At 43.9% G+C, this 25,272-nt stretch overlaps 3 protein-coding genes across 3 annotated transcripts; 2 read left to right on the forward strand and 1 right to left on the reverse strand.

The window, feature by feature from the left end:
* The first annotated feature begins 1,010 nt into the window (after positions 1-1,010).
* On the forward strand, positions 1,011-2,156 carry LOC134803074 (uncharacterized). Its single transcript, XM_063775780.1, has one exon. The coding sequence runs from the start codon at positions 1,011-1,013 to the stop codon at positions 2,154-2,156; it is 1,146 nt and encodes a 381-aa protein (XP_063631850.1).
* Positions 2,157-2,345: 189 nt separating this feature from the next.
* LOC134803095 (uncharacterized) lies at positions 2,346-4,311 on the forward strand. Its single transcript, XM_063775804.1, has 2 exons — positions 2,346-3,399; positions 4,168-4,311. The coding sequence occupies exon 1, from the start codon at positions 2,444-2,446 to the stop codon at positions 3,338-3,340; it is 897 nt and encodes a 298-aa protein (XP_063631874.1). The 5' UTR covers positions 2,346-2,443; the 3' UTR covers positions 3,341-3,399; positions 4,168-4,311.
* A 332-nt stretch (positions 4,312-4,643) lies between these two features.
* LOC134803075 (hemolin-like) lies at positions 4,644-17,425 on the reverse strand. Its single transcript, XM_063775782.1, has 14 exons — positions 17,325-17,425; positions 16,840-16,898; positions 16,303-16,438; positions 13,577-14,060; positions 12,598-12,717; positions 12,333-12,447; positions 12,223-12,299; positions 12,059-12,177; positions 10,061-10,327; positions 9,784-9,906; positions 9,475-9,593; positions 9,162-9,299; positions 7,570-7,698; positions 4,644-5,548 (listed from the first exon to the last, which is right to left on the reverse strand). Exons 2-14 carry the CDS (start codon positions 16,883-16,885, stop codon positions 5,424-5,426), a joined length of 1,998 nt encoding a protein of 665 aa, XP_063631852.1. The 5' UTR covers positions 16,886-16,898; positions 17,325-17,425; the 3' UTR covers positions 4,644-5,423.
* Positions 17,426-25,272: the final 7,847 nt, after the last annotated feature.

Raw genomic sequence — 25,272 nt, forward strand, 5'->3', positions numbered from 1 at the left:
ATACTTGCGACATACTGGCGTCTCGCGACATACTAGCGTCCTAATAGTGACATGCCGGCGACAAGTTGAGACATTCTGGGGCCCCATTGGCGACATGCGCCGTACTGGCGACATGCGACGTATTGGCGACCTATTAGGGACCCACGACATTATGGCGACCCATCGGCGACATAACGGCGACATAACGGCGACATATCGGCGACAAATTGGTGACATAAACGGTGACACAATAGTGACATAATCGGCGACACAATAGTGACATAACAGTGAATTATAGAGACAAACGCTATTCCAAATATACCAGGGCACCAGAACTGAGGAAGAAGTTATTAGCCTCGTGGCATGTAACGACGTTAGAAGAAAGATCATAAGCTCCATTTTGTTTACTAAGCCATATTCCTTAAATATTAACGTTCACAATTGCTTACTGCAAAGTATAAATCATGTCCCTTTCATTCATGCAGTTTAGAGAAAGATGGAGCTAATTTTAATGACGTCTACGCACACATAGGCAGCAAAGAACGTTCGAAAACATCACGTACGAATTTGTTAACATTATTTTACTTTAAGATATTTTAAGTTTATTTCTGAAAATCGTCCCTGTATTGAAGTATTTTATGTTTATTAGTATCAAATATATTATTTAAGCCATCTGGGATCTAGAGGGTTAATTATTATAATATTTATTTTTGTCTTACGAATTTTAATTTCATGTTTCGAAATTGTACTAGGGCTTCAGCGTAACGGAACGTCGAGCTGTCATTAATGTCACTGTCAACTCAATACTATTTGTTGTTGGTTGTTTTCTGAAGGCTTATTTTGTTTATTTCTAAGCTAAAATAAGGATTAATTAAACAAAAATGCATCTGATAAATAATGAAACATGGAATCAAGTGCTTCAAGTTCCAATTGTTAGAATATTCAATGGAATCATGAACGAAATATGTGACCGCAAGGGACATTAGTATTACAAGGTATTTCCTACTATTTTATGTGTTTTGTAATGAAAAATGAGGCCAATACTAGGCAATAGGCATACGACTAGTCACAGAGTACTGATTGGCAGTAGACTGATAAAGTTCGTTCTTAAGTTTCTCCAGCAGAAGATAGTAAGACAAGTCTTATGGACTGACAGCCAGATCGTCATAGAATGGTGCAAATCTGACAAGCTATTGCCACCCTTCGTTGCCAGGCGGATAGAAGAGATCAAAACAAATAAAGATCTGGAGATCAGATACCTTCCAACAGAGCTAAATCCAGCTGACGTCGGCACCAGACCCACCTGCTCGAGAGAGGACAGGGAGAAATGGCTAAGTGGTCCACAATTTATAGTTCAAGATCCGAAGACGTGGCCAACAACTTCAGGCGGTGGACCAACCAGTTCTCTCTTGATTGGGGAGGGTCTTGGGATCCAAGAAGACGAAGAACTGATGGAAATAGTTGATCCGGATATACACAACGTTAGTCCGATGGAAACGGAGGACAGTATAACTGAAAGGGAAGTAGCGAGTCATGACAATGATCAAATGCCAGATAAGTTACTAAAATTGAAAGAAATTCAAGCTGAATACTTTCCTCTAGAGGTAGAAGGAAAGGTAACTAGTTTAAGTTTGAATTTAGGCATATTTAAAGACATAGATGAGTTACTAAGGTGTAAAGGTCGTATGAAACACGCAGACTGGACATTCGATAAACGCTACCCTATACTTATACCAAAAGATTCAGATTTCACCAACGAAATTATAATGAAGACTCATCAAGAAAATAAGCATGTTGGAGTAAGTCACACGTTAGACAAGATAAGGGAAACTTACTGGATACCACAAGGAAGAAGCCAAGTTCAAAAGATTTTGAAGAAGTGCTCCGAATGTATGAAGCAGGACGGAGGGCCATATAAACTACCAGAAACTCCTGCGTTACCGAAAGAGAGGGTCAATTATAGCTCACCATTCACATACGTTGGTACCGACTATCTGGGACCACTTCTAGTCAACAATGGGAATGGCAATTGTAAAAGGTGGATTAGCCTCTACACATGCTTAGCCGTAAGAGCCATTCACTTAGAAGTTGTAAAGGACCTAACTGCGGAAGAAGGTTTAATGGCCTTACGTAGAATGATTTCAGCAAGAGGTTGTACCTACCTTAATAACGTCTGATAATGCGGCTCACTACAAGTTACTCTCAGAGATTCTTCAGAACCCATACTGCGTAGAGAAAGAGATAAGATGGAAATTTATACCACAGTTAGCACCATGGCATGGAGGATTCTATGAGAGATTAGTTGGTTTGGTTAAAAACTGTATGAAGAAAACATTACAGAAACATTTGTTGAATGACGCTAGTAACAGCGGTGAAAGAAATAGAAGCAGTTCTTAACACAAGACCCTTAACTTACGTAGATTCAGAGCCGGATCATGTACTAAAACCTTCAGACTTTCTTACTATGGGAAAGTGTATCATTATGGAAACTTCAGATAAGGATCCTACGACGTCGCAAGGGACGGTGACTAAGGACAATTTAATTAAAGGTTGGAAGAAAGCACGGATAATTCTACGAGAATTTAAAGAGATGTTTGAGAACAGGTATCTCCTAAATTTGAGAGAAAGATATTCCCACCATACTAAAGAACCTAGAGTAACATCAAAGTTAGCACCTCAGATAGGTCAAATCGTGCAGATTAAAGGTGACACGAAGAACAGGATAAATTGGAAAGTTGGGAAAATAGTATCTTTAAAGGAAGGCGCCGACGGTTTATGTAGGGTCGCCACGGTACGAGTAGGAGATACAGAGTATACAAGATCTATCGCACATCTCTACCCGTTAGAGATCGAAGATGGAGAAGAACAGTGTAAACAAACATCATCTTATGAAGAAAGTGTAGAAGAACCGGTGCAGATTCCTGATCTTCAACGTCCACCAGACAAGGATGACGTGACGATGGAATCCCTCAAGGACGTTACTGAGCCTCCACCTGCGCAAATATCCACTCAAGAAGTAAGAGATCAACCAGAAGAAGTACAGCCTCATGCCTCGCCAGAAGAGGAACCGTGTTCCTCTAAACAAACAGTTGAGTCTATATCTAGTGAGTTAAACGAGCCTAAGCCTAAGTCTATGTCCGAACCAGAACCACTCGCGGTCGTCGACCTCGAGTTTTACGACCACACTGTTCCCGAGTCACACCACCTAGAGGAAGTTGCGCCAGAAGAACAACACGACGAAGCAAGACCTAAGAGAGCGGCAGCTCTCAGAGCCCTTGAGAAGATCAAGGAATGGACCAGCAATCTAGTCGCCGTGTTGCTGCCTGAGGCGGGGTGTGTCGTGACAAGCACGAATATCTAATGTCACAATACAAATTTCCTAGCGGCAACACTGAACAGCGCCCTCTGAGTGGAACTGTGGTAAGTTATTCCAACGTGGCAAGTTGTAAGGTAAAAACCAGTATGGCGCGAAGCGTGTGAGTGCATAAAAGTGTAATATACAGTGAGGAAGCCCACAGCTGTCCTGAGTCGTCTAAAGCTAAGTATCTTATGTTACTTGGTGCTCACAGTGGTGGTATGGTTTCTCTATGCAATGATCCCCTTTATCCAGGAGCAGTAAGTTCATATGAGGTTAGCTTGCCGCGGGATCTGCCGTGGAAGCTATTCTTGAGACCATCTTAGGTAAGGCAAACTAGGTTTCTCTGTCTGGGTATGACTTGATGTGCCCCAGGCTTCATCTCCACCTGGGTAGACTAGATGCGCCCCAGTGTGCGAGAGCCGTGGCGGTTTCGGCTGCACGGCTAGAGGCGTGTCGATGTGCGGCAGTTGCCTCGGCTCGGATGTTAGGCGTCCGGGTTATCCGACCATGTGTCGGCGGACCCCCCGCGGGGGGGTCCTTAGAACCTTCATCTCCACCTGGGTAGACTAGATGCGCCCCAGTGTGCGAGAGCCGTGGCGGTTTCGGCTGCACGGCTAGAGGCGTGTCGATGTGCGGCAGTTGCCTCGGCTCGGATGTTAGGCGTCCGGGTTATCCGACCATGTGTCGGCGGACCCCCCCGCGGGGGGGGGGTCCTTAGAACCTTCATCAGGCCTTGTAAGATGGTTCTCTTTTGTTGTAGAGATAAGTTATATGTATAGAAGGTGATGGTTGTATGAGAATACCATATTCATGAGCAATTAAACCCACAGATCTCGGGGTCAAACAACCAGCCACCATAAAGTAAAGCGAAGCAGACTGAGGCTCCTCTGGCCCAAGAGAAGTGGATCAGAGAGAGCGAGGATAAAGAATCCTTCATGGGAGATGAAGGTATGTATGCCAAGCATTCTGTTACTCTTACACCCCACACCACACAAACAATAATAATTAGTGGCCGCCTTTCCCCTTTTACGGTCTTATTTGTATACCGTAAGTGGCTGGGGGAGAGGTGGCCACAAGGTGGCGACAGCGCCACGCGCGGCTTATGGCTTTCCCCAACGGGTGGAACGGATGTACTTTTAGCTACCTGTAGCAAAGCGACGAAATCGCGGAGTGAGCCACGCCTGGTGGGGTGTAAGTATTATTTGTGTAGAGGTAAAGCTCAGGTAAAGTGATGAAAAAATCACGACTAAATTGATTTTAATGGTAAACATTGAATTAAGTATCAAATGAAAATTAAACCATTAAACATTGGTAAAGTTTATTTATTAAATTCCTTATAAAATAGCAATACAAAAATTTCTTCGTTAGGTCAATAAATTATTTGTTTGTTAAACCTCTTTCGTAACAAGTAGACTGAGAATCTTTGGTCCTAGATTGAAATACACTGAATTCGAAACTAATTTAAAAGCTCAATGTTTTTTCCTCACGAGTAAATAACATAAAACATGCTACTCGTATAAATGTGTAGCACTACATATTTGTTTTTGAATAGGTTCTTGACGGTTAAACATATGTTATCTGTACCATCAGCCGCAAAAGTTCATGGCGAATTTATCATGCGATTTCGCATCACACTGTACCTGTTATAGCCTAGTGCATTCAACGTATCAACCTAACAACTAGAGATGCAACGGATAGTTGTTTGGCCGGATACCGGATACCGCCGAATTTTCGGCCAGCGGAACTATACCTACATTTCGGTTTTTCAGGTGCGCATACTGCAGGTTTGACCTGTTTCCTAATAAACGTTCGCGCGGACTCATTCCGAGGTTCGAAATGAGCGCAATGTGCAAAGTCAGTGGAATGATTAAATTGTTTTAAAATAATAAACAAGTACGATTATGACCGTGTCTGTTTCTTAAATAGAATTTGTTTACTCCGAACTCAAGCAATGTTACTATCCGGTATCCGGCCGGATAGTAGGTCACTATCCTAAAATAATGGCCGGATAGGCCGGATACCGGATAGTAACCGGATATCCGGTGCATCTCTACTAACAACAGAAGGGAGTATAAAAGTGAAACATCTAAGCGACGTGCACTAGGGTCTCCGCGTAGACGTCCCCGACGTCACTGGACCCCATGCAGGCGTAGTAACCGTTGTCCTTCTTCTGCACCTTGCTCAGGGTCAGGGTGTCCGTGGGCTCTTTGACTGGGGAAAAATAGTAACTAATGTTAATGAGAATAGTACAAATTGACAATCTTACGTTTAAACAGATTCTTTGGTAGCAGATTAATCAGATTATGCAAAGTCTAAGGACCGCTACAGACGGACTGCAAGTCGACTAGGGTTACCAGATACATTTGTTTTGGATTTATGTAAGTAAATTTGAATAATGTATATTTTTAGGTACGTAATAAAAGAGTCTGTCAGTTCAGTAAAACCCCTGATATTTTCGAATTCCGACCGCATTCCTGACAAACGGCCAAAATTCCTGACATGTCAGGAAAATTCCTGACCTCTGGTAACCCTAAACCCGACTGCAACTTGTATGGGAACTGCACGCCGACGTTGCAGTTGGCGTGCAGTTCCCATACAAATTGCAGTCGGGTTGCAGTCCGTCTGTATCGGCAGGCGTGGCTCACTCCGCGATTTCGTCGCTTTGCTACAGGTAGCTAAAAGTACATACGTTCCACACCAATTTTGGTGGCTAGCCATAAGCCGCGCGTGGCGCTGTCGCCACCTAGCGGCCATACCTGTCCTGATCGTAACAGACGCGTTTTGTTAGAGTGAGTCTTCTGTACCTAGTACTATTATTTATTCTGTGGTATCGGCCCTAAACGTATTATTCTTAAACGTTTATCAAATCCAACAAACCGTTGATAATCCGTCGTCTTGTCATTTCTGAGTTTCTTAGAAAGAGACTAAATTCAGAGTGATGCGGTTGCTAAGTTTTATGAATAAAGGAGTAAGAAAAAAATAATCGATTTGAGACAGCTGAAATATAACGCTGTATTACCAGGCCTCCGTCACACGCTCAAGGCCACGCGCTATATGCCTACCGCTCGGCGTATCGTCGACGATACAACCGACAGAGGGCCGCCGAACGCCCGCCTCAGCGCTCGCACCGCATTGCACCGCGCGTTTCCCGCGCTTATGCTTCGAAATGCCGAAACCACGTAATTATTGTGCAGTAGATGGGTGAAAAAGTAAAAAAAACAAAGGAAAAAGCTTATAATAAAAATTCATCTTTTTATGGCGGGCTAAAGGTCCCACCTGAAAGTTTAATAATTATATTGAAGGGTTAGAAAAAGTATTTTTAAATAATTTTGACGACGTAATAATTAATCGGCCTGGTAGCACCGTATTACAACTTTTAAAAACCGTTGATTGTCCGTTGCTTTGCTCCTGAATATTTATTAAAATTATTTACGCGATTTAGGATATTTTCAACTACTTATAAAATTGTAATAACAGATAATTCCGAGAAGTGAAAAAATTATAAATCATTATATTAAAACTAAAACATATTTGATTCGCAACATTCGTTTTATTACAATAATCATCATAGGTAGGGTAGCTACAACCCTAGCGCATTCTTACGATGACGCGTTGGCACGTGACTCGAACGGCGGGCAATACAGTCTCGACTCTTTGTGCGCGTAATTATGGTACATTTCTTCTTGTCCTGAGCAGCAGGTATTATTATTAGGGTTCTGTAGGCTATTATAGCGTAGGTATTTTTGCATTTGTTTGGGAATGAGGTATCTATTACGTAGTAACTATTTATTAATCTGTGGTATTACGCCACGTTTTGTTGTCACTAGGTTGTCAAAATGTCAAGTTTCGATAACCAGTACGGTTACCATCAGTTTGTCACTGACATAAACGCCGTCGAGAACGTAATTTACTTTCTATACATCCCGTTTGCACTAATATGCGAGTGCGAGCGAGATGTATAGAAAGTAAATTACGTTCTCGTCGGCGTTTATGTCAGTGACAAACTGATAGTAACCGCACAGAAGCCCGCCACACACTCGTGCGCGAATCAGCGCGAAGCCAAATATACCAAAGGGTCTACCGCGAACACCGAAGTTCGCCAATGCAATTCTTTTATACCAAATTAATTCGGTGTTCAGGGTAGGCTCTCTGAGTTACCATCTATATGAGCTGTCAAATTCAAAGCACGTATTTTCCCAGGCCTTAAATATAAAAAAATACATAAATCTTACCTTCAAGGGGTTGTCCGTTGAACGACCAGGAGATTCTGTGGGCGCCGCGAACTTTGCAGGGGATGGTGACGTCGTCTCCAACCTTGGCGAGCATCACGGGCTCTGGCTGCTTCGTGAACTCAGGGGCCTCTGTGAAAGATAATTATATCGATGAATTTTTAATTTGGCCACGGTATCACGCGTGAAAGGGTGGACCAATTTCGCTAATACTTTTTTTGTTGTGTTTGTTATTGTCAGGAGAACGTTCTTATGAAAGAAAAATTAAGAAAGCGCTAAAAAAGGATAGATAATTATAGGTGAAACGAAGTTCGCCGGGTCATCTAGTTAAGTATATAAATTACCATCAGCTGGTTAGAACTAGAACCCATGACTGGTTTTAAAAGGAACACTCCTTGGCCATAGATCGCCGGCGCTGCAGAGTTCAAGTACCGTAAAAATATAAAACTTTGCCCTTTAACATAACTATAATATGTACCTTTGGTATATGTTAATGTTAAGTTTCATGGCGCATTGGATCTGTCTGTAAGGTCATGTAAACATTTTTCAATAAAATAAAATAAAATAAAATAAAATAACTTTGCCCATCGCGTCACAGTTCAGTAAGGCTAAATATTTCGGTTTTACTAAACTGTGACGCGGTACTCGCGGTGGGCAAACTTATGTTAAAGGGCAAACCTTTACGTTTAGGGTATATGAGAAAGGAAATATACTCAAACACACCCAACTAGTCAGTAGAAAAAGGCGCGAAATTCAAATTTTCTATAGAAGATCAACCCTTCGCGCCTACATGTTTTAAATTTTGTCGCCTTTATGTACTGTCAAAGAGGTTGTATCAGATGTTTAAAACATAGTTCATCTAAGGTGGTTTTCACTTCACTAGCGCCGCAACCGGAGCGGGGCGAAGACTACCTTTAGATGAACTATTTTTTAAATAAGTATACTCTGGCTCAGAATGAAAAATATAACTTCCAAATTGTCCGTAACGTAACGCTCAGCTTCAAGCTTTTTTGCATCTTATAGCACTAATAAGTCCGATGAGCAGAGGGCGGAATTGCTCATGGCAAAAATCAAACGTCAATAGAGTTGGAACGTTGAATTTTATCGACTATCGAATAAACTGAAATTATATTTACCTAGCGTATTTTTATTTATTTATTATAACAAAACTAAACCTCAACTCCATAAGCAAACAATAGTAGATTTCATATGAACATTACGGAATAACATTTAAATAAAATACAATATAAAACGATAATTTTAAAAACTACTTTATTAACTACGTAAGTTTCAATAATACAACCTAAGGATTCAAATCACCTGTGAACTAATTTTCATCGTATAAAATGTAAAAGGTGACTGAACTTATCGACAGCTGAAAAAGTCGATAAAATTCAACGTTCCAACTCTATTGACGTTTGATTTTTGCCTTGAGCAATTCCGCCCTCTGCCGATGAGACACTCCGGTGAAGAGTAAGCTTAATCTTATGGATTCTTGAAATTCCTTCTTCCTGCTAGACAGAACTAAAATCTTTGTGGTAACTTTAGAACTCTAACAAGCACATCCTACCATTATTTGCATTTTGAATACTCACGTTGGACAGTCAGCTTGATCTTATGGATCTGCGGCTTGCCAACACCATTGTTCGCGACACACTCATAAGTCGCGTCATCTTCGGCCAACGCCTTGGTGATCCAGAGGCGGCGGCCCGCGCTGCGGTTGCGGTGGGTTTATTTTGAATTTGAACGTTGAACAGTCAGCTTGATCTTATGGCTCTGTGGCTTGCCGACTCCATTGTTCGCAACACACTCATAAGTCGCGTCATCCTCGGCCAACACCTTGGTGATCCATAGGCGGCGGCCCGCGCTGCGGTTGCGGTGCGTTTATTTTGCATTTTGAATACTCACGTTGGACAGTCAGCTTGATCTTATGGCTCTGCGGCTTGCCGACACCATTGTTCGCGACACACTCATAAGTCGCGTCATCTTCGGCCAACGCCTTGGTGATCCAGAGGCGGCGGCCCGCGCTGCGGTTACGGTGGGTTTATTTTGAATTTGAACGTTGAACAGTCAGCTTGATCTTATGGCTCTGCGGCTTGCCGACTCCATTGTTCGCAACACACTCATAAGTCGCGTCATCCTCGACCAACGCCTTGGTGATCCAGAGGCGGCGGCCCGCGCTGGGGTTGCGGTGCGTTTATTTTGCATTTTGAATACTCACGTTGGACAGCCAGCTTGATCTTATGGCTCTGCGGCTTGCCGACACCATTGTTCGCGACACACTCATACGTCGCGTCATCCTCGACCAACGCCTTGGTGATCCAGAGGCTGCGGCCCGCGCTGCGGTTGCGGTGCGTTTATTTTGCATTTTGAATACTCACGTTGGACAGTCAGCTTGATCTTATGGCTCTGCGGCTTGCCAACACCATTGTTCGCGACACACTATCATACGTCGCGTCATCCTTGACTAACGCCTTGGTGATCCAGAGGCTGCGGCCCGCGCTGCGGTTGCGGTGCGTTTATTTTGCATTTTGAATACTCACGTTGGACAGTCAGCTTGATCTTATGGCTCTGCGGCTTGCCGACTCCATTGTTCGCGACACACTCATAAGTCGCGTCATCATCGGCCAACACCTTGGTGATCCAGAGGCGGCGGCCCGCGCTACGGTTGCGGTGCGTCACGCGGTCGCCGGGTTGACCGTTCACGTTGGTGCGGGTGCCGTCGCGGGAGATCTTGAACCAGTCCGGGTGGGCCATAGGGCTGGGGGTAATAACATTTTATGAGATCATTTTTTTTTAATCTACATATTTAAAAGGAGCCTTTATCAATGAGACATGTCGGCTCCGTTGGGCTCTACATTTGAGTTTCAATAAGTGTTACTAGATATAAAAAAAACTGTACACGAATTTCGCAGTTTTAGACAGGGGTTCCGCCAATATCGAGTGGAATATCCCAACATCAGTTACTGAATGTATAGCCCCTAGCTTCAAATAGTTGTGCCCTGTTGTCTCGAGTCCGAACACATTCCATTAGGAAGTGCTGTACTATAACCGCGAAAATCGAAGTTCGCAAATTGCGGGCATTTTTCTCTGTCACACTAATTACGACTTCATTGGAGTAAAAGAGAAAGATCCCAGCAATTTGCGAATTTCGGTTTTCGCGGTAGCCCCTCTGTACATCCTCGACAGAGTCGCAGATATCGCAGTTGGGCGACTCTGCTATCCTCATCAGATGAGCAAACTTATGCTCATAGAGTTAGATCAAGAAAACTCTGCAGAGATTTTGACAGCACACACAGTGCAGGTGTTATTTTAAAAGTCAATCTTCTATGAAATTATGACGTATAAGTAACACTTGCACTGCGTGTGCTGTGACACGTGTCACAAATCTCTGTAGACTTTTCTTGGTCTTACTCTATTCACTAACAATATCCCCCTTTTTAGGGTTCCGTACCCAAAGGGTAAAAACGGAACCCTATTACTAAGACTCCTCTGTCCGTCTGTCGCCAGGCTGTATCTCATGAACCGCGATAGACTAGACAGTTGAAATTTTCACAGATGATGTGTTTCTGTTGCCGCTATAACAACAAATACTAGAAAGTACGGAACCCTCGTAGGGCGAGTCCGACTCGCACTTGTCCGTTTTTTACATTTTTTAAATATGTTTAAAATTAAGTAATACCTTTTAATTTTTATTTTAATATGGTCTTTCTTTTTTCAGGAGACTTCCTGCTCTGAGGGTAAGAAAATAATGTTGTTTCCCTGTCTTTCTTACCAGCTAGAGTAGCTTAGTACTTATAGTGGATAGTGGACGTATTCATGGTATAATAATATACTCCGCCTGGTACTCCATTCCCGTCTTTTCTAGGTCACCTAAGTGACACAAGCCTACGTCATCATGCGACAGCGCTATATGATAATATGCGATAGCGCTATATATAGCGGCCATGTTATTGTGACGTAGGCCTGTGTCACTCTGGGAATAGAAGACCATGTTTTATTAGACTATGGACGTATTGTCACGGAAACGTACGAACGTGTCTTGATATTTCAGTCAGTCTCGGTACAAAAAGTACTGAGGTTGACTGAAGTAGCACAACAAATACGAACGTTTCCGAGAAAATACGATGGAAAACAATTATGCACTACATCTGTACTCTGTACATACCTATTACCTAACTACCTATACCACAGAATAAGTAATTAATAGTAGGTACTACCGTACAGAAAGGACACTTTTTACAAAACCGAAGTTTGACAGCGATTGACCTTTCTAACTTATGGCACTATCCCTTTCGAATATTTAGGATTGTCAAAATTCAAGTAATTATCTTATTTGTGATCGTGCACGCAAAGGGACGTCAAGTTGTGTCAACCCTAATAATTGCTCGGAGCAATGCTGAGCCGAACGGAGCCGAGTTTGCCTAAACCCTAGCTGCACCAAAAACACGATCAAACATTAGTAAATAGGAGCAATTTTCTAAAGACTTACGTGCCACCGTAGATGCAGTACATCATGACGACGATGTCTCCAGTCTTGGCTGTCATGTCCTTGCTCAGGTACTGCGGCGTCAGCTCTCCGCTCTTGTGTCCCTTGGCTGGAGTCAGGTCCTACAAGCAAACTTACGTGCCACCGTAGATGCAGTACATCATGACGACGATGTCTCCAGTCTTGGCTGTCATGTCCTTGCTCAGGTACTGCGGCGTCAGCTCTCCGCTCTTGGGGCCCTTGGCTGGAGTCAGGTCCTACAAGCGAACTTACGTGCCACCGTAGATGCAGTACATCATGACGACGATGTCTCCAGTCTTGGCTGTCATGTCCTTGCTCAGGTACTGCGGCGTCAGCTCTCCGCTCTTGGGGCCCTTGGCTGGAGTCAGGTCCTACAAGCAAACTTACGTGCCACCGTAGATGCAGTACATCATGACGACGATGTCTCCAGTCTTGGCTGTCATGTCCTTGCTCAGGTACTGCGGCGTCAGCTCTCCGCTCTTGGGGCCCTTGGCTGGAGTCAGGTCCTACAAGCAAACTTACGTGCCACCGTAGATGCAGTACATCATGACGACGATGTCTCCAGTCTTGGCTGTCATGTCCTTGCTCAGGTACTGCGGCGTCAGCTCTCCGCTCTTGGGGCCCTTGGCTGGAGTCAGGTCCTACAAGCGAACGTTGATGGGTATTCATACTTTTTAGTAAAACATAAGGGGTTAATAATACATCTATTACCGATGTAGTGTATTATTGTTTTCCATCGTATTTTCGCGGAAACGTTCGTATTTGTCATGCTACTACAGTAAACCTCAGTGCTTTTTGTACCGAAATAGAATTATCCGTGAAATTACGAAGGAAAGTATTATAATTATGCACTAGTTACATCTGTAAGTAAATATCCTTCATAGAGTTGGGCCAGCGACTCCAGCGAGTCGTGCTTTGTATCACTTTCACTGCACCTTATAAAACAAAGTCCCCCGCCGTGTCTGTCTGTTTGTGTTAGTATGTTCGCGATAAACTCAAAAACTACTCACTGAACGGATTTTCATGCGGTTTTCACCTATCAATAGGAAGGTTTAGATATATCATTTGTTAAGGTTTTGTGTAACCCGTGCGAAGCCGCGGCGGGTTGCTGTGTCCTATAAAACCCTTACCTACTCATCTATCTATCTATCTATCTATATATAATACCAGTATAATACCTTTAAACGAGCAATTCTTGTTTATTTATTTATATATATATTTCGAGGATTTCGGAAACGGCTCTAACGATTTCGATGAATTTTGGTATATGGGGGTTTTCGGGGGCGATAAATCGATCTAGCTAGGTCTTGCCTCTGGGAAAACGCGCATTTTTGAATTTTTATATGTCTTCCGTGCAAAGCTCGGTCTCCCAGATATTAACAGTTTGTTCGACACAATTTGACAGGCAAATTTTTTTACAAATATAATAAATTGTTTCTCAATATTAAACGAAACAGGTAATAGTTAACATAAGTTGAGGTAGAGCTTTAAGTTACTAACCTCAATGATATGTTCCGCAGCGACCAACTTATCATCTGCAGCCTGCGTCGCAACCAAGCACACATACTTCACATCCTTAGAAACATCCTCCTTAGTCACATTAGTAAAGTACAGATCACCCTCCGGCGATTCCAGCAGCCTCTTCTCCATAATATCCAAGTATTTGCCATCCTTCCCTTGTCTGTACCATTCAATGACCGGCTTAGGGTAGGCTTTGGTTACTGAGCATTCCATTTTGAACGGCTTGCCTTCTTCAGGCGTGTGCTTCTGAAGGGTGTACTTCGGGATATCTACGAAGGTTTTCTTGACGCTGATGGGTCTAGAACCAGCGACGCCTTCAGTCGATGTGGCTAGGCATTGATATACGCCCTCGTCCGAGTCCTTGGGGTTGTTGAAGATGAGAGTCCCTTCGCCGGCGCGCATTTTGATGTCTTGGGATTTCTCGTTGACGGGGAACGGTTTGCCGTTTTTCGTCCACGTGTAGCTGTTGAACATTATTTAATTTAGTAATCCTACAGAAATTGACTGTGATATAAACTGAGCCACATTACTAGGGGGTTGTGCATGCACAAATCACGCGAGGTGTTTTCGGCTACGTTTTGACCCCCCCCCTCTTGGTGATATTTGGTGAGGTTTTTGGCTACCTCCCTCCCCCCACACAACCTCACGTGTTTTTTTTTTCATTCGACCTAATTTTAAGATAAATAGTATTGTATATAGAAAATCTTGTTTATTTTTCTATTTTCGTTAAATAGACTCGCTATTTTGAAGCGCAGAGTGAAGATTTATGTTTAACGAAACCGAGAAGAAGTACTACTCATGTGGTAGGTTTTTTTTTCTTACTTTCGTTCACTGTAGAAAAATACACGTGAGGTTTCCTTATACCCCCCTCCCCCAACGTGATCTATCGTGATTTTTTCGTGATCCCCCCTCCCCCTATGGAACCTCGCGTGATTTGTGCACAAGCCCTAGCTTGTACTATGACAAAACAGATAAGGCTATACTGACTCAGTATGACTCAAGCATAAATAAATAAAGCCAAGGGAAGTTTACATTTTGCTTGTGGTAAAAGCAGTGTAACAAATCTGAGCTATAAATGTGTGTGAGGTGAAATATATGCACAGGCGTCATCTTTATTGTTTTCATTTCTCATGCTCTGAAAGAGGGTCATTGCTGTTCTAAAAGGTGTGCAGAAAATGATACGTTTCTGCACTAGAGCATTTTAGGTTCCAAGTAGGTACGATTTTTTTTTACGATAAGCAATTCAAATTTGGGTATAAATGGATTTGTGATACAATTTCCATTCTGATATTTGACTCGCCATTCTACTTATAAATAATGATACTTTTGCCTAAATTGTTAATTGAAAGTACCCTCAAAAATACTATAAAAAAGTATACTTAGTCATGTTTTAAAAAAACACATGCATTTTACTTTCCTCGTATTCGTAATGAAAAGTAGAGTGACTCGGGTGAAAGGCATCATTTCAGCCTCGGACTATTGGCGCTCGAACGCATCAGGCAGAAATGAGTGCCTTTCATCCGTTGGTTAACAATCTACCATTGGTTTCTATTGTTAATTCAAGTTGAACACAATGTGATGAAGGGTACCTATATTAAGGATTCGTTCCACTTCCAGGCGATGGTTCGATTCAGTTAAAATCTTCAATGATCGATTCATTTGAAATTGGACTATGTAATTGAAAATAATAGACATAATAGTCAGTTGGTTAGGTCTTACGACTCACTCTACGGTTTAGTCGCGGCGATTTATATCTCAGCCAAATAAAAAATAATGCGTCGTATGAGGAAATTAAAAGACTGGCACAAGAAAGAAATGATTGGCGATTACTCCACCGACAAGAGCAAAACTCTTAAGATTTGCTTTAAATATACAAGTCTGGAAACAACCCGGAGCAACATGGTAGTCCCTGACGAGGTTTTTCAAAATGGAGTGTACAGCTAGGTTTCTAAAGAGTCCATAGCGGGCATGTAATACCTCGCAGGCGTCCATAGGCTACGGCTACCTCTTACCAAGTCTGTTGTCGTTAGGCGTGGTGGTGAGGGGATGGTGAAAGGGTGCGGTTTGGTGGACGGTGACGGCGACCTCCCAGGGATCTCTGACGCTATAGTCTGTTCTGTATCTTTAGGTATTTAAAAAAAAGTAAACAAACAATTTGTACATTTTCGGGTAGTTATAACATTTATTGGTTAACCAACCAAATGCAAAACCGCTTGATAAGATTGTCGTGGACGGCGGTGCTAAAAAGAAATTTATACTCGCAGATTACTATACTTACCCCGTTCGTCCGTAGTCCTTGTCCACAAAATCTAAAGCGGTTTCATGATATATTGCGGCGGAGCGATATGTATTTAACTTGCAGGATTCTTCTTATTTAAATACTTAATATGCGAAAGAACAGATCCGATGCGGCAATTTTCAACAATGAAGGCTGTTCTCAGTATGTCAATATGTCATCGTCATGTCTAGCTAGGTGGCCAGCAGTCACCGTAGAGTTTTTATTTTAAAAAAGGTCGAAAGGCAATTTTGGCGCAGTAGAGCCACTACCGCTGGATCAGTCACTGAACCATTATTTGATCATGTAATGTTTTCAACTACCGTCAACTGGCTTAAGGAGCCATTTGAGGGTAGATTTTGTTTACTTTTATTTAAATACCTAAAGATACAGAGTATACAGATATCTTAGTATATATGTATATACTCACACAACTTTGTCGTTGGGCGTGGTGGTGGCGCAGGGGATGGTGAAGGGGTGAGCTTTGGCGGACGACACCCGGAAGGTGACTTCGCGGGGAGGCTCCTTGAGGACCGGCAGGTTGCTGTCCACGGGCTGAGCGGCGCCTGGATTCAAATAAGAACGGTTAACATTATTGCAACTTAACGACATCAAGACTCACGATAGTTTAAATACGAAAATAAGATTTTAAAACAAAATACAGCTAGAGACAGCGGGGCCGTGGGGAGTGGAAGCTCGCCGACTTTTTGGGGAAATAGGCTGGCGTTTGCGAGAGAGAGGTGGTGATCCTCGCTCTGGGTCGTACTTGGTTCAACAGGTCTCCATAGCAGTTCAGCGGGGGAATGCTGCAGGCATTATGGGGACCTTTGAGCCAGGTACGATGCAGGGTGGGTTATATTAGGCTTAGTGTAGGTTAAGTTATATTTGAATTATTATTTTTATTTTTTTATTTTTTTTTATAATTTAAATAAATAAAACTAGAAACAAAATAGAAAATAAAACTTACACAAAGCGGCGCTCGCAGCGAAGAGGAGAAACACTTTTACAGCCATGATTATCGAAAACCTAGAAATATACAAATTATTCATAATCTAGCCTGCCATTCATGTCCTCATGAAAAGAAGACCATATTAAATAAAAAATAGAACATCTTGCAATAAAAGTTGCAATCTTAATATTTTAAATATTTTTTTCTACATCAAATTAGTACCTACCAAACATTTTATCTATTTCTTTTTATTCTTCTCATTTTTATGTTATGATTTGACAATGCTTTAAATTAATTAGCTATTACTAATAATGTCATTTAAACATTAATTGTTAATTATTGCAATATATGGATCTAGTTATCCGAAATAAATATTATTATTAAATAAAAAAAATAAACCTTTAACATCTAGATTTATAAAATTCCAGTTAAGATACTGTTGGCTAGCCAGAATATTGGATAAATGTGTAATTAAAAAATGAAATATTAAAAACTGAACGCACCCGTAAGTGTAGACACTTTGGCGGGAACCCAACCACTGCAGCCATGGCCGACGCGGAGCGTATTTATACGGCACATATTTACAGGCGCTTTCCTCGTTGGTCATAAATCGTCACCCGCAGTCTGAATAATATTGTATTACTTACATATAAATACCTAAGCTATACCGCAGGTAAAGAACCGGCCGACAACAACTGAGTTTATCGTGTGATAAACACACAGAGTGGATAAACAATAATAATGTTGGTACAGTCGCCGCCAAATATATCGGAGCGACTAAGGTGCTCAAAAATACCTGACCATGCACCCTAACATATTGATAATAAAGGCTTTACTGCATCGAGATAGGACGCGGGTGATATAAAACACAACCCAAAATTGGGCTCCAGTACATTATCCTTTAACTTTCAGGAACAGAAAAGGTTAGGTACAGTCGACGTCAAAGATATGTTTTATACTTTTGCACCTTACTCATTTGTAATAAGGCGAAAAGTGTAAACATATCTTTGACGTTGACTGTACAGTCGCTATCAGATATATGGGAGCGGCCAAGGTGTTCACAATATCTGAACACGCACTCTAACGCCTTGACAATAGAGGCGTGTTCAGATATTTGTGAACGCCTTGACCGCTGCGATATATCTGATGGCGACTGTAGGTACTTACTAACGAAGCCAAACGCCAAACGTTCTCTCAGCTGTATTCGTGGTGAATGGGGTTGGAGTTGGCCGGTCGAAGTATTTAGCAGATGGCGCCAGCATAGCTTGTCCTGACAATCCCTAGAACTGTGACAAATTCTTGTTTTTTTATAGAATTTTATGTCTGGATGCCAGCCCTTTAAGCCAAATCTCATAGAAACTAGAGAAAAGGGCAAGCTATGATGGCGCCATCTATGCAAACCTTTGACAGTTGCCAAACCCCAATTTCAAGCGGTTAGCACCTACAAAGAGAATTTGAAGTAGAGAGTTACTGTCATGGTAAATTATGTAGTTCATTTACTTGTTAAATATTAATGCCATCTACTCGAGCATAGGCTGAACGTTATGGCGCCATCGCTCGAAAACATGGCGTTAATATTAATATTTAATAAGTTAACACATATCAGTGAAAGAATAACCCAAGTAGCATGGAAGTGTCGGCAACATCAATATAGCAGCCAATTAAGAACTTAGAGTGATTTAAGGGACGTATAAGAGTGTCAGAAAAGATTTAAGCTGTATAAAAGGTACTTTATAGACATTATACAGCTCAAGCTGTATAAAATCATTATAAAGGATTCTGCGGAAGCATGGGGTGCTTTATCAGAATATAAAAAATCTACTATAAAACTAAAAGTGTTGTGAGAGACTTACAAGCTAATTCTATCGTAAAAGCTGTATACAGGCTGTATTGTAGTAACACTTGGCACTTTTAGCTGTACAAAAGTATCTGTCAACTCCGTTTTAAAACATTAAGTGTTATGAAACACTACAAGCTAATTTTATCGTAAAAGCTGTATACAGGCTGTATTGTAGTATCACTTGGCACTTGTAGCTGTACAAATGTATCTGTCAACCCCGTGTTAAAGCTATTTCTTATGGCGTAATCTTACTCTCCTATAAGAATAGTAGTTGTATAACTTCTGTCTGTAAGGGTATTATAAAACCAAATGAATAAATGGCAGCTATAGTACAGCTTTTTTCTGTATTACTGATAGAGTCGCTTATAACAATCTTTTGGCGTAATTTTACACTCGTATAAGTATAGTAGTGTAATGATTTCTGAAAATAAGTGTATTATAAAACTAAAGGAATATATGACAGTTACAATCTTCTTTTTCCTCGCGTTATCCCGGCATTTCGCCACGGCCCATGAGAGCCTGGGGTCCGCTTGACAACTAATCCCATGATTTGACGTAGGCACTAGTTTTAGTTTTTTAGTTTTTACGAATGTTTTTAATGAATGACAGTTACAGTACAGGTTTTTTATTTGTTATACGGATCTCTAAAGAGAATTATAACTTATGTACGGAGAACCGAAATACAGCCAAACGAATACAAATATTCTATTATAAAGCTGTTTTAATTACAAAAGCTGTAAAAGACACTCTATTTATTACACAGCACAGCTACTAAGATTATAATGCTCTCCAACTATCCTGTAGGCTGTTTAAAAATTGTCGCCATTTTACAAGAAATAAAAAAACGTATTTGTAAATATAATTAAAGAAATACTTGCAAATATTTAGCAGACTAACGCCGTGTTATGATTACCAGCTGAAATAAATTGTTTAGCCTTAGAATTAATATTTATAAATATTTTTGATACTCTAACCTTAAAAACAAACAGTAACTTTACCGATTTTTGATATTTTCCTTATGGTTTCTCTTTGTTATTTCTTCTTCTTCTTCTTCTTCTTTATTAGGGGCTATATAAGGCTCCAAAGCCTATGTATCACTGCGACCATTCCTGATCTATTGTGATCGCCACCTATTACAACTCTCGATCCAACCCTGCAACTTCGAATAGCTGCAGGATCCTTTTGGTCTCGAGAGACTTTACCTCCTCCGGGCGTAATATGTGTCCGCCCAAGATTAGGTCACGAGTACGCATTAGGCAAGGGCACTCTGTGAGGATGTGCAAGGGCGTCTCCTCCGCCTCCATGCAGAGTCTGCACCGCCCTATGTCACGTTTCCCCATGGTGCGCATGTGCTTATTTAGGCCGCAATGCCCGGTAAGCACCCTTACCAAGTTGCGCAGTTGGTTCCTAGACAGCGCTAAGGCGTTCGAGGACGCCTTTTTGCTGAAGGCCTTGATAAGCGCTTTGGAATGGTTCAAACCTGTTGTTTCTCTCCAGAGTTGAATGGTTTTGTAGTGACAGTAGGTCTTTAGGGTGAGCCGCGTTAGGCTTTTGGGGATACCACAAAAGGGCTCAGGACTGTAGTTCTTCCCCTTAGCCCCTGCTCGCGCGAGTTCGTCGGCCTTCTCGTTTCCTACGATACCCGCATGCCCCGGGACCCAACGTAGAACAACCTTGTTCCTGGCTCCAAGGTTGTTCAATAGTTGCCTGCAGTTCTCAACCAGCCTCGATGTGGTGACATCGGAGGTTAGAGCTAAGAGTGCCGCCTGGCTATCCGAATGGATATAGATAGTATGGTTGCCGTAGTTGCTTTGCAGATTGATTGACGCACATTCTAGAATGGCGTATACCTCTGCCTGGAATATAGAGCAAAAACGTCCTAGGTTTAAGCTGATGCTTTTCCTAGGCGCTTCACCGTATACTCCGCAACCTACTTCAGATCCGGATTTGGAGCCATCAGTGTACCACCTCAGGCTTCCTTCTTTCCACTTAATTTGACTGTTTGACCAGTCCTCCCGTTTGGGGATTTCCACTGAGTAAAGTTTGAGTGGACAAAATTTGGGTGACATAGTGTCGGTTGGCATCCCAAGAACAGGAATATCGTACACTGATTCATTAAACAGTCTCAGAGTTTGCGATAACCAATTACCTCTCCTCACGCCCGCTATTCTAAGCATACTAGATCTCGCCTCCAATTCTAGATGCAAGTGGAGGGGTGGTAGATTTAGTATGGCTTCTAGGGCTGCCGTCGGGGAGGATGACATGGCCCCAGTGACGATGACACAGGCAGCTCTTTGAAGGCTGCCAAGCTTCATCACTGTTACCTTCTGCGTCGTTTTCCTGTACCATGCTACAGAGGCGTAAGACACTATCGGCCTCACTATGGATGTGTACAGCCATAAGGCAATTTTGGGTTTTAGACCCCATCTGTTGCCTGCCAAACGACAGCATATTGCCAAGGCTGATTTAGCCTTTTGTATGGTTCCGTCCACATGCTTGTTCCAGGTCAGTTTCTGGTCCAGTGTTACCCCCAGATATTTGACCTCTGTTGAGAACGGAATAGTTTTACCATTCATGACAAGTGGTTTAAGTTTGTCCAGTTTCCTCTTGTTCGTGAATGGTACTATAATTGTCTTATCTGCATTGATAGACAATTCATTCTCTCCGCACCATGTATTTATGGTGTTGAGAGCCCTCTGCATAAGGTCTGATAAAGTACTTTGGCAGTTGCCCCTCACCGTCACAACAAGGTCGTCTGCGTACCCCTGAGTGTCGATTCGGAGTTCCGCCATCTTGTGCAGAAGTCCATCCACCGCGAGAGTCCAGAGCAAGGGAGATAGGACACCTCCCTGCGGGCAGCCTCTCACAGTGGCCACTTCGAGAGTAGTGTTAAGCAAGTCTAGCCTAACCACTCTGCTTGAGAGCATGCTTTGCACCCAGCGGATAGTGGTGGAATCCACCTCCTTGGCCCTAAGCCCTTCCACCAGTGTCCGAATGGGTGTATTATCAAAAGCGCCCTCAATATCTAGGAAGGCCGACATGGCTATGTCCTTGTCTTCCAAGGCCCTTTCCACTCTGTCAACTAGCTCCAGCAAGGCAGTCTCTGTAGATCTGCCCCTGCGGTAAGCATGTTGACTGTCGTGTATGGGTTTTCTCAGAAGACAGCTCTCCCTGATATACTTATCGATTACCTTTTCCAAGGTTTTAAGGAGGAACGAGGAGAGACTGATCGGTCTGAAGGACTTGGCTAAAGCATAATCCTTCCTCCCAGCCTTCGGTATAAATAATACCTTGACCTTGTTCCACTGTTCTGGTAAGTGTCCCCAGGCATAACTAGCTCTGAAGATTCTAACCAAATGCGGGATTAGGACTTCAGCTCCTCGCTGCATTAGCACAGGGCTTACTCCGTCCAGGCCGCACGTCTTGTAAGGTTTAAAGGAGTTTATAGCCCACTTCACTATCCCGGGCCTTATGACGAGGGCAGCTTGCCTCCAGTCCTCCGGGCGAGGCCTGTACAGGCCTCTGACCACCTGGGACTGGTGCGACTGTCCTGCCCCTGGGAAGTGAGTTTCAGCTAAGAGCTCCAAAGTCTCCGTCTCACTAGCAGTGAAGGAGCCATCATGCCTCCTGAGAAGGCCTACTTGATTGCTTCCAGCTTTGGAGAGTATCCTGTGAAGTCTCGCTCCTTGAGGCGTATTTTCAATTTCCTCGCAGAACCTCCTCCATGACGCTCTCTTAGCTTTCCTAATCTCTTTACTGTATTCATTTAGGGCTTTCCGATAGACCTCCCACTCCCCTGTCCTCTTAGCCCTATTGAATAACTTGCGTGTTTTGTCCCTGAGCCTCCTAAGGTTGGAGTTCCACCACGGGACCACACGTTTAGTAGATTTGACCTTGGGAGCACAGTTTTCTTCAAAGGCACTTACAATGCCATTTGAGACCACCTCTACCGCAAGTTCTAAACTCTCCCGCGTTTTGATTACCTTCCCTGCGGATTCCAGATTACGTTCTAGGCAGCTCCTGTAGCCTTCCCAGTCAGTCCTCCGGGGATCCCTGAAGATGACCGTTTGAACGCTGAGAGAAAAAGATATATTAAAACAGATGTGCTTATGATCTGACAACGATTCTACATCACTTACCCTCCAGTTCTGAATATGCCTGGCTAGATTTGAAGATGCAAAAGTCAAGTCCAAAACCTCCTTCCTAACCCTAGTGACAAAGGTGGGTGAACATCCTATGTTTAGAATTTGGAAGTTATTGCATAGAAGAAAGTCATGTAGTAACTCACCCCTATCATTGATGTCGGTGCTCCCCCAGTTGGTGTGGTGGGCGTTGGCATCACATCCCACCAGTATTTCTGCGTTGTGTTTGCGGGCATAGTCGGCCACGGTTGTGAGTTCCGCAGAGGGGTCGTTCCTATCTCCAGGGAGGTATGCCGAACAGAGTATAACTCTCTGCCCGCTCCATCCCTTGAAATTTACATACGCTGCTACCAGGTCGTCTGTGCATAACTCTGGAACAGGTAAAAAGTCAATGTTCTTGCCAAAAACAATGCAAGCCCTAGGCTTAATTCCGTTAGTATTGTATAAAACTTTACCAACCGAGTTCAGTCCTAGTATGGTTGAGTTCCGCACCCAAGGTTCTTGAAGTAGTGCGAGGTCGACGTGTCCTGCAAGCCGGCTTTCAACAATGGCCGTGGCTGCTGCCGCATGGTGGATGTTTGCTTGCAGGACCCTCGCGGGTGCCGTAGGGCCAAGGCCTTTTATTTGGCCCTCTTGGTGACCCGTTGTGGCCCTCCCCTGCCTCTCGCAACAGGAGTCCTTTGAGGCCCTCCTGTCACCGAGGTTATGGGTCTGGCCCTACCGGGTACCATGCCCCTCGTCATGCCCCTTGTGCCTCTAGCTGCCGGTTGCCCGCCCCCACGGCCACGAGAACCCTGGGGTATAGGAGTTCGGCCGCTAGGTACCATGGTACTTGGCCCGGGAGTAGATTCAGCGAGGGGCTGGGGTTGCTGCTCCGTCTGCTGTGCTGGGGGAGCGTTTGGCCCCCCTTTTAGTCGGAACAGTACCTTCTTAAAGCCAATCGCTACCTCCCCACGATTGGCCTTAAGGGTTTCGGCGGAAGGCTCATCCAGAGCGAAGGTGACCACCTTGCCACCCTGCTCAGCCTTCTCCCCGAGAACTTTCCAGAGCTCTGTATTCAGGCCAAAGTTCTGGACCCTGATCAGCGCCAAGGCTTCCTCCACTGAGGCCGCCTCGGACTCTGGAATGAACGTGATGGCCGTGGCTGGTTTGGGCAATTCACCCTCCGGGATGACGGAGAGTTTCGCCTCCGGCCACGGCTTTAGCTTCGGGACCTCATTCACAAGCCAGTCCCTGCTAACCTGGTTGACACAGGTCACCAGTATCCAGCCTGTCTTGTGAATGAAGCCCAGAAACTGTGGTGCACCGCCCTTCGCGTTCGCCCATTGGGTGACCATGGCGAGATTTAGGTGACGGTGGACCAACTTCATCTGGTCCTCACTCATAGGGTCCGAATTACGGATCCCTACTCGTGAGGACCCCGCTACCTCCCTGAAGCTCGGTTGACGAGGCTCCCCTGAGGTTTCAGCGCGGAGTTTCGGGGCCTTTTTCGCTGATCCCTGTGGAGATTCGTCCTCAGAGCGGACCCTTTTTACAGGGCCTTTCTCTTTGGCCGGCTTCTCCACAGCGATGTCCACCCAAGGCTTACGGGCCAATGACAGGGCTTGCTCTTTGGCTACCCCGTCGCCCATAAGCCTGCGGAACCTCTTGCGAGCAGCACCCGACATGCGTTTGAAAACACTCGGCTCTTTGGTCGAGGAGCTGTCGCCGGGCGCACCAGAGACGATGTCGTCTCTGTCGACCTCAGCTACCCCCTCCCCTCCCTGAGAGCAAACCTCGGGCGTGCCAGAGGCTTCTGCAGCCTCCTTCGCCCCGATACTACCTTCAGCCTGGATCAAGTCCAGAGCTGAGGACATGGCGTCAAAACTTTCTAATTTTTTGTTATTATTTTCCATGAACGTCCCACGAGTAGCAAGGGAAATATTCGTCACAGAACGGCAGAGCCCCGCTTGCCGACTGAAGGACTAAATACTGCTACGATTCGCCCCGGTTTCGTAGAGACGCCGTTAGAGACTGGTCTCGCCACCAGCCACGCATCCATCGGCACGGTACGTATGACACCTTGGATTGGCGGAGAGGAAATGGAGTAGGAAAGGGGAGCAAAGAGGGGGAAATAGGGAAGGGAGGGATTAGAGAGAGGAGGGATAAAGATAGGAGTAGAGACGGGAAATGACTATTTGGATCACAGGATGTTAAGACGGGAGATAAGGTAGGGGAAAAGGATTACCTGGCGGGTGGGACTGTCACACCAGGTATGGCCCTCATACTTAGCTGCTAGTGGCCCGAGGTTGTTGGTAAATAGTGCGACGCTCGTTAAGACCACTAGCATTTCCAGGGTGTACGACCCACCCAGCAGTGAACCCCGGGTGGGTTCAACCCTGGTCCGCGGCGGCAGATCCAGGGTCGACGGGGACGTGTATGAAGGACTTGAGTGAGCAGACCTGTAGCCCAGCGTCGCAAACCTGAGCG

This window comes from Cydia splendana, chromosome 26 (genome assembly GCF_910591565.1).
Source record: "Cydia splendana chromosome 26, ilCydSple1.2, whole genome shotgun sequence".
NCBI classification, from domain to species: domain Eukaryota; kingdom Metazoa; phylum Arthropoda; class Insecta; order Lepidoptera; family Tortricidae; genus Cydia; species Cydia splendana.

Excerpts from the sequence above, each read along its gene's own strand:
- LOC134803074 (XM_063775780.1), top strand. The coding sequence starts at position 1,011 with ATGAGGCCAATACTAGGCAATAGGCATACGACTAGTCACAGAGTACTG.
- LOC134803095 (XM_063775804.1), top strand. The coding sequence starts at position 2,444 with ATGGGAAAGTGTATCATTATGGAAACTTCAGATAAGGATCCTACGACG.
- LOC134803075 (XM_063775782.1), bottom strand. The coding sequence starts at position 16,885 with ATGGCTGTAAAAGTGTTTCTCCTCTTCGCTGCGAGCGCCGCTTTGT. Across the intron at positions 10,328-12,058 it reads TACTGCATCTACGGTGGCAC|CCCTATGGCCCACCCGGACT; the intron begins GTAAGTCTTTAG and ends TATTACCCCCAG. Across the intron at positions 9,907-10,060 it reads CCGCAACCGCAGCGCGGGCC|CGCGGGCCGCAGCCTCTGGA; the intron begins GCAGCCTCTGGA and ends CCGCAACCGCAG.